Here is a 13920-nt window from a genome sequence, read left to right as displayed (position 1 = left end):
AGGTGGAGATAATACTGTCAGTGACCTTGGAGAGCCATAAGCTTGGGGACTACGTGGGTGACAAGCTGGGGAGGGGCCACAGGTAGGGAAGCCGGAGGCTGGAGAGTGTGGAGGTGGGGGTCAAGGAGAAAGGGGAGACTACCCCCAACCATGTTTCTGTCTTTTCTGTGGTATGAGAGGCCCTGTCTCCCTGCTGGCACTGAGCTCTGGCTCCAGGCTGGGCAGAAAGGAGACAGTGGGATGGGCCAGGACAGGTGGCTTGACATGTGATGCTTGTCCGCTGACTACTCAGTCCTTACTTTTAGAACGGTTTCCAGAAGTGGCGGAGGGGGTGGGCAGGGAAGCTAAATATAGTCCTGGGGCCAGGGCTCAGTCTGGGAGGGTCTGTCTGCTCTTCACTGCATGCCCATCACCCGTGGTGTCCACTGCTAGCTGCCCCTGTGAGTCCCCTGCCCTTGCTCTGAGCTTGGTGCTTGCCCCTTGCCTGTCTTCCAACACAGCTCTGAACCCCCTAAGGTTAGGCCTGACCTTGACTGGGCCTCCTGGGAGTCTCTTTTTGCCCAAGATCTCCAACCAGACCTGTGAGTCCTTGGGTCCACTTGGCCTGGAGATATGAGGGAGAGGAGGGCTGGGGATCCTGGAGGGCTGAGTGAGAGGAAGGTAGGGGGTGGGGGTTCTGGAGAATTTGGAGCTGGGGCTGAGGCCTGGGGCTAACAAAGGGGAAGGACAGTAGGTAAGACTGTGTTTGCAACCCAGGATCATGTTTAGGAACTGGGATTGAGATAAGGTCTCTGATAGGGGCTATTCTCAGGGTTGGGGCTGAGAACAGCAGCTGAGACCTAGTCCCTCTTCCCCCTTGGCGGGGACCAGAGTTCCTTTTTGTATGGGATGTGAGATCTTTATAGGCTGAGGCTCCTCCCTGTGGGGCTGCAGACTGGGCTGGGGGCTGAGGTTAGGCCGGGTTTGCGGCCCGGCTGAGCCTCCCTAACTGACTCCTCCTCTACCCAGGTCCGCCATGTCGGCTGCGCCCGGCCTCTTGCACCAGGAGCTGTCCTGCCCGCTGTGCCTGCAGCTGTTCGACGCGCCCGTGACCGCCGAGTGCGGCCACAGCTACTGCCGCGCCTGCTTGAGCCGCGTGGCAGGGGAGCCCGCGGAGGACGGCACGGTGCTCTGCCCGTGCTGCCAGGCACCCACGCGGCCGCAGGCGCTCAGCACCAACCTGCAGCTGGCGCGCCTGGTGGAGGGGCTGGCTCAGGTGCCCCAGGGCCACTGCGAGGAGCACCTAGACCCGCTCAGCATCTACTGCGAGCAGGACCGCGCACTCGTGTGCGGCGTGTGCGCCTCGCTCGGTTCGCACCGCGGCCACCGCCTGCTGCCCGCCGCAGAAGCCCACGCGCGCCTCAAGGTGTGGGACCCCGGCGGCCTCCCGCCGGGGGCGGAGTCAGATGGGACTGTTGGACGGGGTGGGGCCTGGCCGATCAGGAGGTGGCTGCATTGACTTGGACTCTGAGCTTCAGGGCCCAAGGCACCCAGAGTTGCGGGGGACATGGGTGGGGTGAGGCGGCTAAGGAATCCGGGGCTGACGAGCTGAAGGCGGAGCCGGGCAGAGAGGGGACCCTTGAAGAGGCGCGCTGGGGCGGGTTCTGGCGGGACGGACGCGGCATAAATCTAGATTTCCCGGGCTCGCGCTGGAGCGCGCCCGGAGATGCCGGGGGCGCAGCCACAGAGTAAAGTCTGATAAGCTGGGGGCGGAGCGGAAGGCTAAGTCGGTGCCTCCGGCCCACCGGCGCTGGCGCGGCTGCGGGGCGTAGGTTCCGGGAAGACTAGAGACGCGGGGCTTGGGGCGTGGCTGGGCGGCGCCGCACAGCTGCTCGGGAGTGGCCCACGCGCCCCTGGAGCTGTAACACTTGTGCTGGCCTGACCGTCAGGAGATTGGGCCTAACCGAAGGGGAGACGGGGAGGGCAAGGCACGCCTGGGCACGCACCTCTGTGCGCAGGCCCAGGTTGGCACCGAGACCCAAGTCCAGGCTGTTTTTCTGGTTGGAGCTGGAAGTCCTGAACACTTCCAGAGCCCACACACAGCTGTGTGTCCCCCAAGGTTTGCGATCCTCACGGGTGCCCAGCAAAGATACCCAGACATTGGTAAATGGAAATGCAGGCACACACTGGCTCGCACGTGTCCTAGGTGTGGCAAATCACACGCATGTAGCTGCGAGAGGGTATGTGTCCACACAGGCCCAGGAAGGTCTGTCATGAAGCATTTATTGGGCTGTGGAAGAATAAACGACAGGTGCAGGGGCGGGAGGAGGCGGGGTCTGGAGGCATGGAGCGGTCCTCGGTCCCCGCGGTGAAGAAGCTGCCGCCGTCTTCTCGCGACCGGTTCTCGGGGTGAGCTTCTGCAGGTTATCTTTGCCCACAAACATCAGCGTTGCGCTGCTCCTTGGCCCCTAGACTCCTAGAGGGAATAGACCCTGGTTCTCAGGCTATTTGAGGTCCCCAGACACCCCCTGGGGCCAGCCTCACCGTCCCTCCCGCCCCTGTCTTGCCCATTCCAGCCAAGTGCTGGCTGGTGGTCTCCTAGCCCAGTGCAGGAGCTTCCTCCTCCCAGGAGCCCTCCCAACCCAGGCTCACCTCTGCTGATAACCCAGAACTCCTAACCTCGCCCAACTGCATCTGCGAAGAAAGAACAGAGTCCGTGAAATGGGACAGGAACCCAGGCTGCCCAGGAGCCTCAAGGGGGCAGGTGGGGCGGGATACAGTCTGCTAGGCTCCTCATCCTCCCAGCCCTAAGCTGCAGGGAGGGGCTGGCCAGAGGTCTGAAGGAGGGGCTCCAGGAAGGAGCCTGAAGGAGGAGGGGGACAGGAAGGCTGGGGCGGGACTGGGTCCTTGGCGAGGAAGGGGGCTGGGTCCAGAGACCATGCGCCAGACTCAAGGATGAATGGGATCCGCCCGGCCTTGGGGACCCACCGCGGACCCCCTGAAGCCGTGTTGCCTCTTCCTGCATGCCCATGTCGCGCAGCACGCCTGCCGTGAGCTCGGCGCCGTACTCTTCGCAGTAGAAGGAGACCAGCCTGTCGGTGAGGTCCACTGCGTCGAGCGGCCCGAGCGCCCCCCGCGGGATGTTGCGAAAGCCTTCGCGCAGCTGCGCCGCCCCCAGCTTCAGCTTGAACTTCTTGAGCTCATCTGCTGTCAGGTTTTCCAGAGCCTCCAGGATGGCGTCTCGAATCTTCCCCATGGCTCAGCGCTGCCGCTTCTGAACCTCCGACGGCCCCGTCGGTCTGCAGCAGGCAGGGCCATTGCCCCAGAGGACGTCCTGGGGAGGAGACTGACCTGGCAGCTGGCCAGGAGAGGCCGTGGTCCAATCCTGTGGCTCCTGCCGGGCGGGGACTCGCTGGCAAACTGCGCCTGGAGGGTCTCCCAGTTTCCCGAAGGAGGAATGGGGGTGGGGGGCGCCAATTTGTCACAACCACGGGTGAGGTGGGGATGGATGTTCCCATTCTTCTGGAGAGGAAACTGAGGTTGGAAGGAGGCAGGACTGGAACCGTCTGATTACAGGACCATGCACCTCCCAGCAAAGAGTGACTTGGCAGGAGGTGTTAGGAGCTCCCCTAAACCTGTGTTGCAGGAGTCACAAGCTGACAGGCCTAGGGTGGGATCCCACCCACAGATGTGTTTGGTTGTGTTTGGTTGCTCAATGCACTGGACACTTTTATTAAATTGCCTGCCCTTAGAGCCCATGGGTGTGCAGGGAGGCTGATTGGGGTGTTTTGCTAATGTTCTGCTTTTAAATATGGGGTGAAGCCCAGGAATAGGAGGAGTTTGCATTTCTTCTTCACACATCGTACACCCACCCCCTGAAGGCTGCTGTGTGCCAAGCCCTGTACCTGTCTGTGGAGACCAATCCATATTTGTGTTTGTCAGCCTTACAAAGACCTGTGCTGGGGGCTGACTGCAGAGTGAGTGGCATCAGGGAAGACAAGGCTAGGGAGGAATTACCAAAATAGACGATGAGAGGGCAAGGCATCGAAGACGGCAGGACCAGTAGTTGCAAGGGCCTGGAGACATGCGAGTGGGTTTGAGGAACGGTGAGATGCCAGGTGGCTGGAGGAGGAGCTGGCATTGAGGCCGAGCTGGAAACGGCAGGTTTAGGGGTGGGAGGGGTGGGTTGAGGGGCAGCATCATCACTTCTTTATGTCCCACCCCCAGACACAGCTCCCACAGCAGAAGATACAGCTGCAGGAGGCCTGTATGCGCAAGGAGAAAAGCGTGGCTGTGCTGGAGCATCAGCTGGTGGAGGTGGAGGTGAGGGGCTCAGCATGGCAGAGCCTGGGGACTGGATGTCCAGGCTGGGGGTCCCCAGCCAAGTGCTTTTGCCTGTCTGGCCCCACAGGAGACGGTGCGTCAGTTCCGGGGGGCCGTGGGGGAGCAGCTGGGCAAGATGCGGTTGTTCTTGGCTGCCTTGGAGGGCTCCTTGGACCGTGAGGCAGAGCGTGTGCGGGGTGAGGCAGGGATTGCCTTGCGGCGGGAGCTGGGGAGCCTGAACTCTTACCTGGAGCAGCTGCGGCAGATGGAGAAGGTGCTGGAGGAGGTGGCAGACAAGCCGCAGACTGAGTTCCTCATGGTGAGCAGGGGATGAACTTTCCTCTCTGGCCCTCAGCCAGGGTTCAAGCTCCAGAGACCTCATCTCATTGTCAAACAGGGACCCTGATGCCAAGAGAGGGGCAGGGACAAGCCAGGGTCACACATCGAGCAGGGATGGGCCCCAGGACTGCTGTTATGGTTGTTTAGGTCGGGCACTGCACAAGGACACTATAGCTAAGTGGGCACCATTCATATCATAGACGTTGTAGTTTTGTATATTTATTAGGACACTCTTCTAGCAGGCAGAATTAGTTTTTTGAGGAAGGGGGTACCTTTTTCTAATTCACACAGAGGTAAAGGGCTGTGGGTGGCCTTGAGTTCTGGATCTCTTTTGGCTTTTCTGATTCTTCCTGACCCCACACTCAGCTTTCCTGGTGGTCCACCTCATGCCCCGCCTGCCTCACCTCTGTTCTCTTTCTCGCTCTCTCTGCAGAAATACTGCCTGGTGACCAGCAGGTGAGATCGACTTGGCCCCGCCCTTTCCCTAACTTTCCCTAGTCTTCCAGGGGCACTGGCTGGCTCACCCTCTACTCACAATCTGCCTGAGGACTCCTGTTCAGTCCACTGCGACTGCCCTGCGCTTGGTGTTGAACACAGAAATGAACCTGACCTTTGGGCCTGCCCTGTGGCGTAGCGGTTAAGTGCGCGTGCTCCGCTGCTGGCGGCCTGGGTTCGGATCCCAGGCGTGCACTGACGCACCGCTTGTCAGGCCATGCTGTGGCGGCATCCCACATAAACCAGAGGAAGATGGGCAAGGATGTTAGCGCAGGGCCAGTCTTCCTCAGCAAAAAGAGGAGGACTGGCAGATGTTAGCTCAGGGCTGATCTTCCTCAGAAAAAAAAAAAAAAAGAAATGAACCTGACCTGGTCCTTCTCCTCAGGGGCCTCCCAAACTGGCGCTGAGGACAGACTTGGGCAGGGACACGGGCGTCACTGTGTGCTCAGTGCTGCTGTGGAGGGAAGGCGGTGGCCAGGGCAGGTTTCCCAGAGGAGTGCACATTTGAGTTGGATGCTGGAGGAATGAACAGGAGTTGGCTAGATAAAGAGTTGGGGGAAGAGCATTGTAGGCAGAGGGAACAGCAAGTGCAAAGACTGGTAAGAGGAGAGAAGATGAAACTGTGGTGGCAGGTGCGAGCAAATAGTGGAGGGCTGATGACTTGGACCTTATCCAAAAGAAGGTTTTTTTTTTTTAATTGTGATAAAATATACATAACAAAATTTACCATTTTAACCATTGTTTTAGTGTACATTTTAAGTTCAGTGGCATTAAGTACATTCACGTTGTTGTGCACCCATCACCACCAACCCTCTCCACAACTTTTTCATCTTTCCAAACTAAAATTCCAGCAGAAGAGTTTTAGCTAGGGTGTGATGTGGGGGAGATCCTGGAACTGTCCTCCTCTCCTCTGGTACTTCCTCTTGCCCTCCTCCCACCCCATGCTTCCTCCAGGAAGTCCCTTCACAGACACCTTCCCCACATCCCCACTCGCAGGCTGCAGAAGATCCTGGCAGAGTCACCACCCCCTGCCCGTCTGGACATCCAGCTTCCGGTCATCTCAGATGACTTCAAATTCCAGGTGTGGAAGAAGATGTTCCGGGCTCTGATGCCAGGTACTGGGAGGGGCCGACTCCAGGTTTGTGTTTGTAACTGTGGTTGATGGGAGGCTCCAGCCACACACAGAGAGTCCTCCCAACTGGAGAGGTCATTGGAGAAGGTGCCCATTGCCCCTTTTCCTCTGGGGTTCCCCCTGTACCCTTGTAACCTGGGCTCAGAGGAGAAGGACCTTTGAGGGCATGGGGTTTACAGGTGGGTGACTGACATGGAGAGGACACTGCTTACTGACAGGGTGCTCCTGCTGCCGGCAGGGGAGGCTGAGGCCTGAGTTCTAGCCGCTGACTCCCCGTGTGACCCTTGGCCAGTCCCTGCCCCTTCTGGACAGTGGAGATGATAATCCCTGCTCACTGGGGGCTGAGGATCTGCAGAGCTGGAACTCTGGGGACTGGCCTGGGTCAGACACCGACTCTGGTGGCCTGTGGCTGGGGAGGCCCAAGGGCTCAGCCTCCCTTCTTTAAGAACTAGAGCTCATTGGGTGCTACAGGTTCACAGGGCTACACATGGTGGGAATGGAGGGACCTCTGTTTTATTCAAGAGAAGGCTGAGGCCCAGAGACTGGGTCAAGACTGAGAGAGGTCACGCAGCCAGGTGAGGTGGAGGCTGGCGTAGAACCAGGCTTCCTGACTGTCTCCTGCTCTGTGACCTGGGGCCTTTTCTGGGCCTCGGATGATGAATTGCATGACTTATAGCAACTTAGTCCTCTCCACAACGCTGGAAGGAGGCAATTATGGCCTCTTTTTACAGCTGAGCAGACTGAAGCTCAGAGAGCTAGTCTTCAGCCCAAGCCAGCAAGCAGAGAGGGGCTCACTCCCAGACATGTTGGGAGAATTAGAGGACACAAGGTTGGCCCATAATTGGTTGGGAGCAGGCTGGCAGGAGGCAAACACGCCAGGGCCTGACGGGTCTCCCATCCGGCAGCGCTGAAGGAGCTGACCTTTGACCCGTGCTCGGCCCACCCGAGCCTGGTGGTGTCTCCCTCGGGCCGCCGCGTGGAGTGCTCTGAGCAGAAGGCGCCGCCGGCCGGAGAGGACCCGTGCCAGTTCGACAAGGCCGTGGCGGTGGTGACGCGCCAGCTGCTCTCGGACGGGGAGCACTACTGGGAGGTGGAGGTGGGCGACAAGCCGCGCTGGGCCCTGGGCGTGATCGCGGCCCAGGCCAGCCGCCGCGGCCGGCTGCACGCAGTGCCCTCGCAGGGCCTCTGGCTGCTCGGGCTGCGCGACGGCAAGATCCTGGAGGCGCACGTGGAAGCCAAGGAGCCGCGCGCACTGCGCACCCCGGAGAGGCGGCCCTCGCGCATCGGCATCTACCTAAGCTTCGGCGACGGCGTCCTCTCCTTCTACGACGCCAGCAACGCCGACGCCCTGGAGCTGCTCTTTGCCTTCCACGAGCGCCTGCCCGGGCCCGTGTACCCCTTCTTCGACGTGTGCTGGCACGACAAGGGCAAGAACGCTCAGCCGCTGCTGATCGTGGGGCCTGATGGCGAGGAGGCCTGAGCCCCTGCTGGCTTGGGGAGGGGTGGGGGTCCTGGTGGCTGGGGCCTGGGGGGAGACGGGCGGGGCTGCGGGTTGCCAGGGCTGAAGGCAGGGCCAGGAGGAGTGGGGACTGGGGGCTCCAAGAGGCCTGAGAAGGTGGGGGTTGGCATGAACGGGTTCATGAGGGGTTGAGGTGGCTGTGGGAGGGGAGAGCTACGGTCAGGTCAGTGAGGGAGTCCCAGTTTGGGCACCTGAAGGCCCAAGGGTTCCAGGAAGAAACTGAGGTTGAGGGAAGGAGGGAAGGGGGTCTGTCGTCTGGGGAGCATTGAGGGGAGGAGCTGGAGAACCTGCGGAGAAGGAGCCCCTGCAGCCTCATATTCCCCTCCTCGTTGGGCCTGGGGCAGGGGTCCAGACTGGCCATACCAAAAGGCCTTTCACTTAGTGGTTTTCCAACTTGGGCCTGCGTCAAAATCACCTTTTCAAAGCACAAAACAGGGACTTGTTAAAGCCCAGATTGCTGAGTTTCTGATGCGGTAGATCTGGGGCTGGTCAAAAATATGCCTTTCTAGCATGGTCCCAGCTGATGCTGATGCTGCAGGTCACAAGTGGGATCCCACCTGAAGGACGGCTGACTCAGACACCCATCTGTTCAGTCAGCTACGCGTCATGTAGAGGCAGTTATCAGGTAGCTTTCAGCTAGCTACCAGGCATAGAAAACCCAACATATAGTCCTCCATTCAACAGCCATTTAAAAACTGCCAGAGCCTATGTTGGGTGAATAAACCGACCCCCAACTTATTTCCCTTTGCCTCTGGAATGTGTTTGCTGAGTGTCTCGGATGTTGAGGAAATCCCCCAAGTTGCCAACCAAGAGAAAGAGACTGATGCTAACCCCATGCTGGGCCCTGCTGCTTGCAGAGAATAGAGAGCTCCCCACCCTAGCCCTGGAAGTTGGCCCTTCACTGCTTACTTGCTGGTTCACACTTTCTTTGGTTTTACCTCAAAGGCCAATTTCTTGGGCTCTGGAGTAACCACTGAGGCCAAGAGTGAGAGTCCCCCTTCAGTGGAGGGAGAGGCCTTTGGGCCTTCAGGCAGGTGGGACCCAGGCTGCTGCCCCTCACCCCCATCCTAAGGGAAGATGATGGCCTGGGGCCATTTGCTCTCACATGATGTTGCTGGGCTGCTGCTACTGCTGTGCAAAAGGGCATAGGGACCCCTGGCAACCGTTGCCAAAGTGGGGATTTTCTTGGGGGATGGGACTAAGAGGGCAAAAGGAAGGTTGTGGGTGGGGTATGAAAGGCCTCAAGATCTGGTTGGGGGGGCACTCCTGGCTGTGTCTCCCGGAGGAAGAGCTGTTGGGCTCTGGCTTGGGGAGACAGAAGAGGATTAATTTGAGAAGCTCTTTCATACTAGAAAATAAAACAATAAACTAAACAGATTATTTGGTTGTAAAATCCAGCACCATTAAATAAAAACGATTATATTCTGACTCCTTCCTCAGGAGTCAGACACAGACTTCACAGATTTTATTAAATCTGTATGAAGAGACAAATGACCTGTGGCTAGGCAGTAACCTCCTTATTGCCCTCCCAGCCCTCAGTCTTGACACATCTAATCTTTCTAAAAACACAAATGTGGTCATGTGGTTCAGTTGCTCACAACTTGTTGTGACTCCTTGTTGCCTGTGGGAGGAAGCCCCAGGTCTTGGACTTGGCATTCGAGGCACCCTGCTAGTCTCCAGCCGCACCTTGTGCCACTCCACTGCCTACACTCTGGCCTGACTGAGCTCGTGGGGTCCTTGTACCCCCAGCATCACACACACAACGCTTGGCTAGGAATGCCTTGTCCCTCCCCTCGTCCTACAGAACTCTCCTGAAGCTCCACCATTTCCTATCCCCTCTTGACCCCAGCACCTCCTTACCATGTGTACCCACTCCACTGAAGCCCTGTCGTGGGTGTCTGTGCAAGGGCCCAAAGCTTCTTTCTGAGGAAATGGGTATTCTGAGAAGCAGATGCCAAGCCAGGAGTAAATGTGCAAGGATTTTATGAGGCAAGGTGCCCCGTGAGAGAAAATAGGGCGGGCAAATTGTGGTGGCAGTGTGACCCTGAGTGAGTGAGTGGAAGTGTCTTCCACTGTTGTGAGGACTTTTCTGCAAAGTCGCCCCTGAGAGGAGCCCTGTGTGTCCCTGCCATGTGCAGTCACTGGCACAGCCAGTGGAGCTGGGCCCTGGCACAGCACGCAGCTGCCAAGGAGTGGATTTCACAGCTCTTCTGCTGCAGCCCTCAGTCATTTGCTCCCCTTTGTTGGAGTTATTTTAGGAAACTTTCTTTTCACAGCCGCCACAAGTTCTTCCTGCGTGAAGTTACCCTGGTTACAGCCGTGTGCGTTGAGAGACATGACCCCGTGACCTTGCACATGGCTGATGGGGTGAGAGATGAGGTCTCGGAGCCAAAGGCCATCATGATGGGGCGAGTTTGTGAGAAACTCTGCCTCATCAGGGTGTTCCTTGTTGGGTGGTGGCCACCTGGCCCAGCCAGAATCTCCTTGGGGCTGGAGGAAGGTGCAAGGTGAACAGAGAAGTGAGTCCCAGCAGCATTTGCCTCCCAGAGGACCAGAGTCTCCTCCTGTAGCGCTTCCCCCTCGTGGGGACTCTGGAAACCCAGCGCACTTGGCTGCTGAGAGGTTTCCTGTGCCTCCTGACTTCCTCGTGGACAAGAACAAACTGGCCCGCCACGGCCATGCTAACTGCAAGCAAAAACATTTATTGAGAGCTTGTTGTGTGTCAATAACTTCATATTCAACATCTCATTTATCCTCACAATGCTAGGCCTCACAGCAACTAGCGCCCCATTAGCCTCCATTGCCTCTTCTGCCAGGGTTCGAGTATCCCCTGGAACATGATGGTACGACCATGAAGGACCCAAGTCCACAGATGCCTGGTGCATCTTGGAGTATTGACGTTATGTCACGATTATTACTATTATTCTTGGTAGTGGTAGTGGTGGTGGGAAAAAGTTGTGAAATTTAACCAATAAGTAAACATTGAGAACATCATCTTCGTATTAAAACAAACATATTATAGAGTACAGAATTTGCATAAATTTTCAATATTAAACAAGAGATATCCACAAAGTTTGGCACTGCTGCTGGCTGTTTGGGTCTAGATTTCCAGACCCTCAGGGATATGACTTCTTAAAATTATTTTTAAAAATATAAATAATAAATGAATATGCTTAATAATATCTTACAAATAAGGGGAAAGTTCTCTTTGACCATACCCCCCAATCCTGATTTCTTCTCTTCCTCCCTCATCAGAAGTAATCCCTCTTGTCAGTTTGGTGAGTAGTTTTCCAGCACTTTCTGCACATATATGTGTCCCACAGAAAATATATAGTCTATTTTTATTTTGATATAAATTATGTCATACTTTACGTGAATATAACATATTATTCTACATATTCTGCAACATGCTTTTTTTTTTTGTGAGGACGATCAGCCCTGAGCTAACATCCATGCCAATCCTCCTCTTTTTGCTGAGGAAGACTGGCTCCTGGGCTAACATCTGTGCCCATCTTCCTCCACTGTATGTGGGATGCCGCCACAGCATGGCCTGACAAGCGGTGCCTTGTGCGCACCTGGGATCCGAACCTGGGCCGCCAGCAGCGGAGCACACACACTTAACCGCCACGCCACGGGGCTGGTCCCTGCAACATGGTTTTTTCATTCAGTCATACAGTCAGGAGATCTGTCCATGTTACTATATAGAGTGTACCTTCTCCTTTTTAACTTCTGTGTAGTAGTCCACTGTATGAATGTGCCCTTGCTACTTACTTATTCCCCAATTAATTGGTTTCTGACTTTTGTTATTACAAACAACGCTGCAGTGAACATCCTTGTACGTGCTTCTGTGCGCACACGTGCAAGGGTTTCTCTAGGGTAGATACTGAGTGGTGAAGTTTCTGTGTCCCAGTGTACGTGCCTTTAACATTTTAATGATATTACCATTAAATTGTGGACTTGAAGAAAAAGTGGTGGCCTTGAAGGATTACATGGACGTGAAGTGGTTAAAACTTCCAAGTGGTGGGACTTGAAGGATTATATGAGGAAACGTTCTTTTATCACTGGTTTCAGCTGTGCTCCGGAGGACTGCATAGCTTTTTGGTCATTTTCAGCTGTAAGAACAGTCTCTTTCTTTTTTTTTAAAGTAGGCGTGTTGTTTTTTTTTTAGAGGAAGATTGGCCCTGTGCTAACATCTGTTCTCAATCTTCCTCTTTCTTTTTTTCTCCCCAAAGCCCCAGTACATAGTTGTGTATCATAGTTGTAGAGTTGTAGCTCTTCTATATGGGATGCTGCCTCAGCATGGCTTGATGAGCGATGAGTACGTCTGCGCCCAGGATCCGAACCAGCGAACCCTGGGCCGTGGAAGCGGAATGCGTGTACTTAACTGCTACGCCAACAGGCCAGCCCCCGAACAGTCTTATTTTTAGGAATGAAAAGGTCCAGTCCAGCATAATTCAAAATTTCAACCTCACATCCAATTTAAAGTGACCTGATATATACAAATATCAAATCATTATGTTGTACACTTGAAACTAATATAATGTTATATGTAAATTGTACCTCACTAAAAAAATAAATAAAACAAAATATGTATTATTTGTACAAAAATGATTCTGGATGGAGATATACCAAAATGTTAACAATCCTTAGGGGCTGGCCCCATGGCTTAGTGGTTAAGTGTGCGCGCTCCGCTACTGGTGGCCCGGGTTTTGATCCCGGGCGCGCACCGATGCACCACTTGTTAGGCCATGCTGAGGCCGCATCCCACATACAGCAAGTAGAAGGGTGTGCAACTATAACATACAACTATCTACTGAGGCTTTGGGGAGAAAAAGGGGGAAAAAAAACCAATCCTTATCTCTGAATGATCATATGACTTATGATTTTTAATATTTGGTTATATATTTTTTTCTGATTTAATAAATGAATTTGTCATTTTTAAAAGGAAAAAAAATAAAGTGACTTGAAGTGGAAAAGGGAGAAGGCTCTGTCTTTCACTCTCCTCTCAATCTCCCTCCTTCCCCAGAATCCTCCCACCCCGGCTCTGCTGGCTCCTTCAAGGTTAAGGTTAATTAGAGGAAAAGAGGTGGATTGACACGTGATTGGTGTGGCTATACTCTGGGACCCCTGTCATGACAGGGGTTTGAAGACTGCTGCTTTGATGGGAGGTGTTGTTGGGTCCTTCAGAGATGATATAGGCAGACATTCTTTTTTTAAAAAATTGAGGTAACGTTGGTTTATAACATAAATATTTCAGGCGTACCTCATTATATTTCAACTTTTGTATAGACTACGTCATGTTCCCCACCAAAAGTCTAGTTGCCGTCTGTCACTGTACACATGTGCCCCTTGACCCGGTTTGCTCCCTCCCCTCTGTCCCCTTTCTGTTACGGCACAAACGGTGTGATCTGCTCACTGCAAGGCAAAAGCCAATCGTAAAGAGGCAAGATGGTAGAAAAGAAAGGGCAGTTTATTATAGCTTGCTAGCAAGGGGGAAGATGGCCAACTAATGTCTCAAAGAACCATCTTCCAGAACAAAGACTACAGGCAGATTATATAGAGGGCTGGTCTCCTAGTGGAGGAGGCATCTGGTCCCAGGGTGGGGGCATCCATCTGATTACTGGGTGGAGGCAGCTGGTCTCAGGGTGGGGGCATCCATCTGGTCTCAGTTCCTGGCAGTCCTTTGTTTTATTTGATATGCATCAGAGACTGGAGCAACGCCCTCTACCCTGATCTTTCAGTTGTCATTGGCGATGGCTATCAGCAGAGACTCTCTGCCCCGGGGGTCATCACATTCCTAAGGAACTCAAAAGAAGAAAGTTATCAACTTATAGCAGCTGGGAGGGGCCATAAAATCCAGAGTTAGTCAGATGTCATTCTAAATTACAATATGGTTTCTTTTCTACAATGTGGCTTCCCTTATGTCAACCTTGTGTTGAGCTGGTATCACTTCCCCTCTGGTAACCACCAATCTGTTTTCTGTATCTATGTTTGTTTGTTTATCTTCCACATATGAGTGAAATCATAGGGTATTTGTCTTTCTCCAGGCAGACACTCTTGGGCTGACCTCTTGTGACAACCCCTCAGCTTCTGCTCTGGTCCCCCTCCCCCTACCCCAGAGTTACATTCCTGC

General features: G+C 54.7%; 1 protein-coding gene across 4 annotated transcripts; it reads left to right on the top strand.

Annotated features, from left to right (window-relative positions):
* Window positions 1–368: 368 nt before the first annotated feature.
* TRIM72 (tripartite motif containing 72) lies at window positions 369–7767 on the top strand. Of its 4 annotated transcripts, XM_058569545.1 has the most exons (7): window positions 369–581; window positions 1009–1405; window positions 4207–4302; window positions 4391–4621; window positions 5075–5097; window positions 6133–6251; window positions 7174–7767. In XM_058569545.1, exons 2-7 carry the CDS (start codon window positions 1016–1018, stop codon window positions 7746–7748), a joined length of 1434 nt encoding a protein of 477 aa, XP_058425528.1. In that variant the 5' UTR covers window positions 369–581; window positions 1009–1015; the 3' UTR covers window positions 7749–7767. The 4 variants fall into 4 exon arrangements, with proteins under 4 accessions (XP_058425528.1, XP_058425529.1, XP_058425527.1 ...); XM_058569546.1 differs by lacking the exon at window positions 369–581 and having other exon boundaries at window positions 969–1405; XM_058569544.1 differs by lacking the exons at window positions 369–581; window positions 1009–1405 and adding an exon at window positions 2873–3442.
* The last annotated feature ends 6153 nt before the right edge of the window (window positions 7768–13920 follow it).

The sequence above is a fragment of the Diceros bicornis genome, chromosome 26 (genome assembly GCF_020826845.1).
Source record: "Diceros bicornis minor isolate mBicDic1 chromosome 26, mDicBic1.mat.cur, whole genome shotgun sequence".
NCBI classification, from domain to species: Eukaryota; Metazoa; Chordata; class Mammalia; order Perissodactyla; family Rhinocerotidae; genus Diceros; species Diceros bicornis.
This window is presented reverse-complemented; position numbering and strand designations above follow the sequence as displayed.

Bases quoted from the DNA above. Each gene is read 5' to 3' on its own strand.
- TRIM72 (XM_058569543.1), top strand. From the start codon at position 2,939: ATGGGATCCGCCCGGCCTTGGGGACCCACCGCGGACCCCCTGAAGCCG. The intron at 3,473-4,206 runs GTGAGGTGGGGA...TCCCACCCCCAG, and splicing joins CCAATTTGTCACAACCACGG to ACACAGCTCCCACAGCAGAA. The intron at 5,098-6,132 runs GTGAGATCGACT...CCCCACTCGCAG, and splicing joins TACTGCCTGGTGACCAGCAG to GCTGCAGAAGATCCTGGCAG.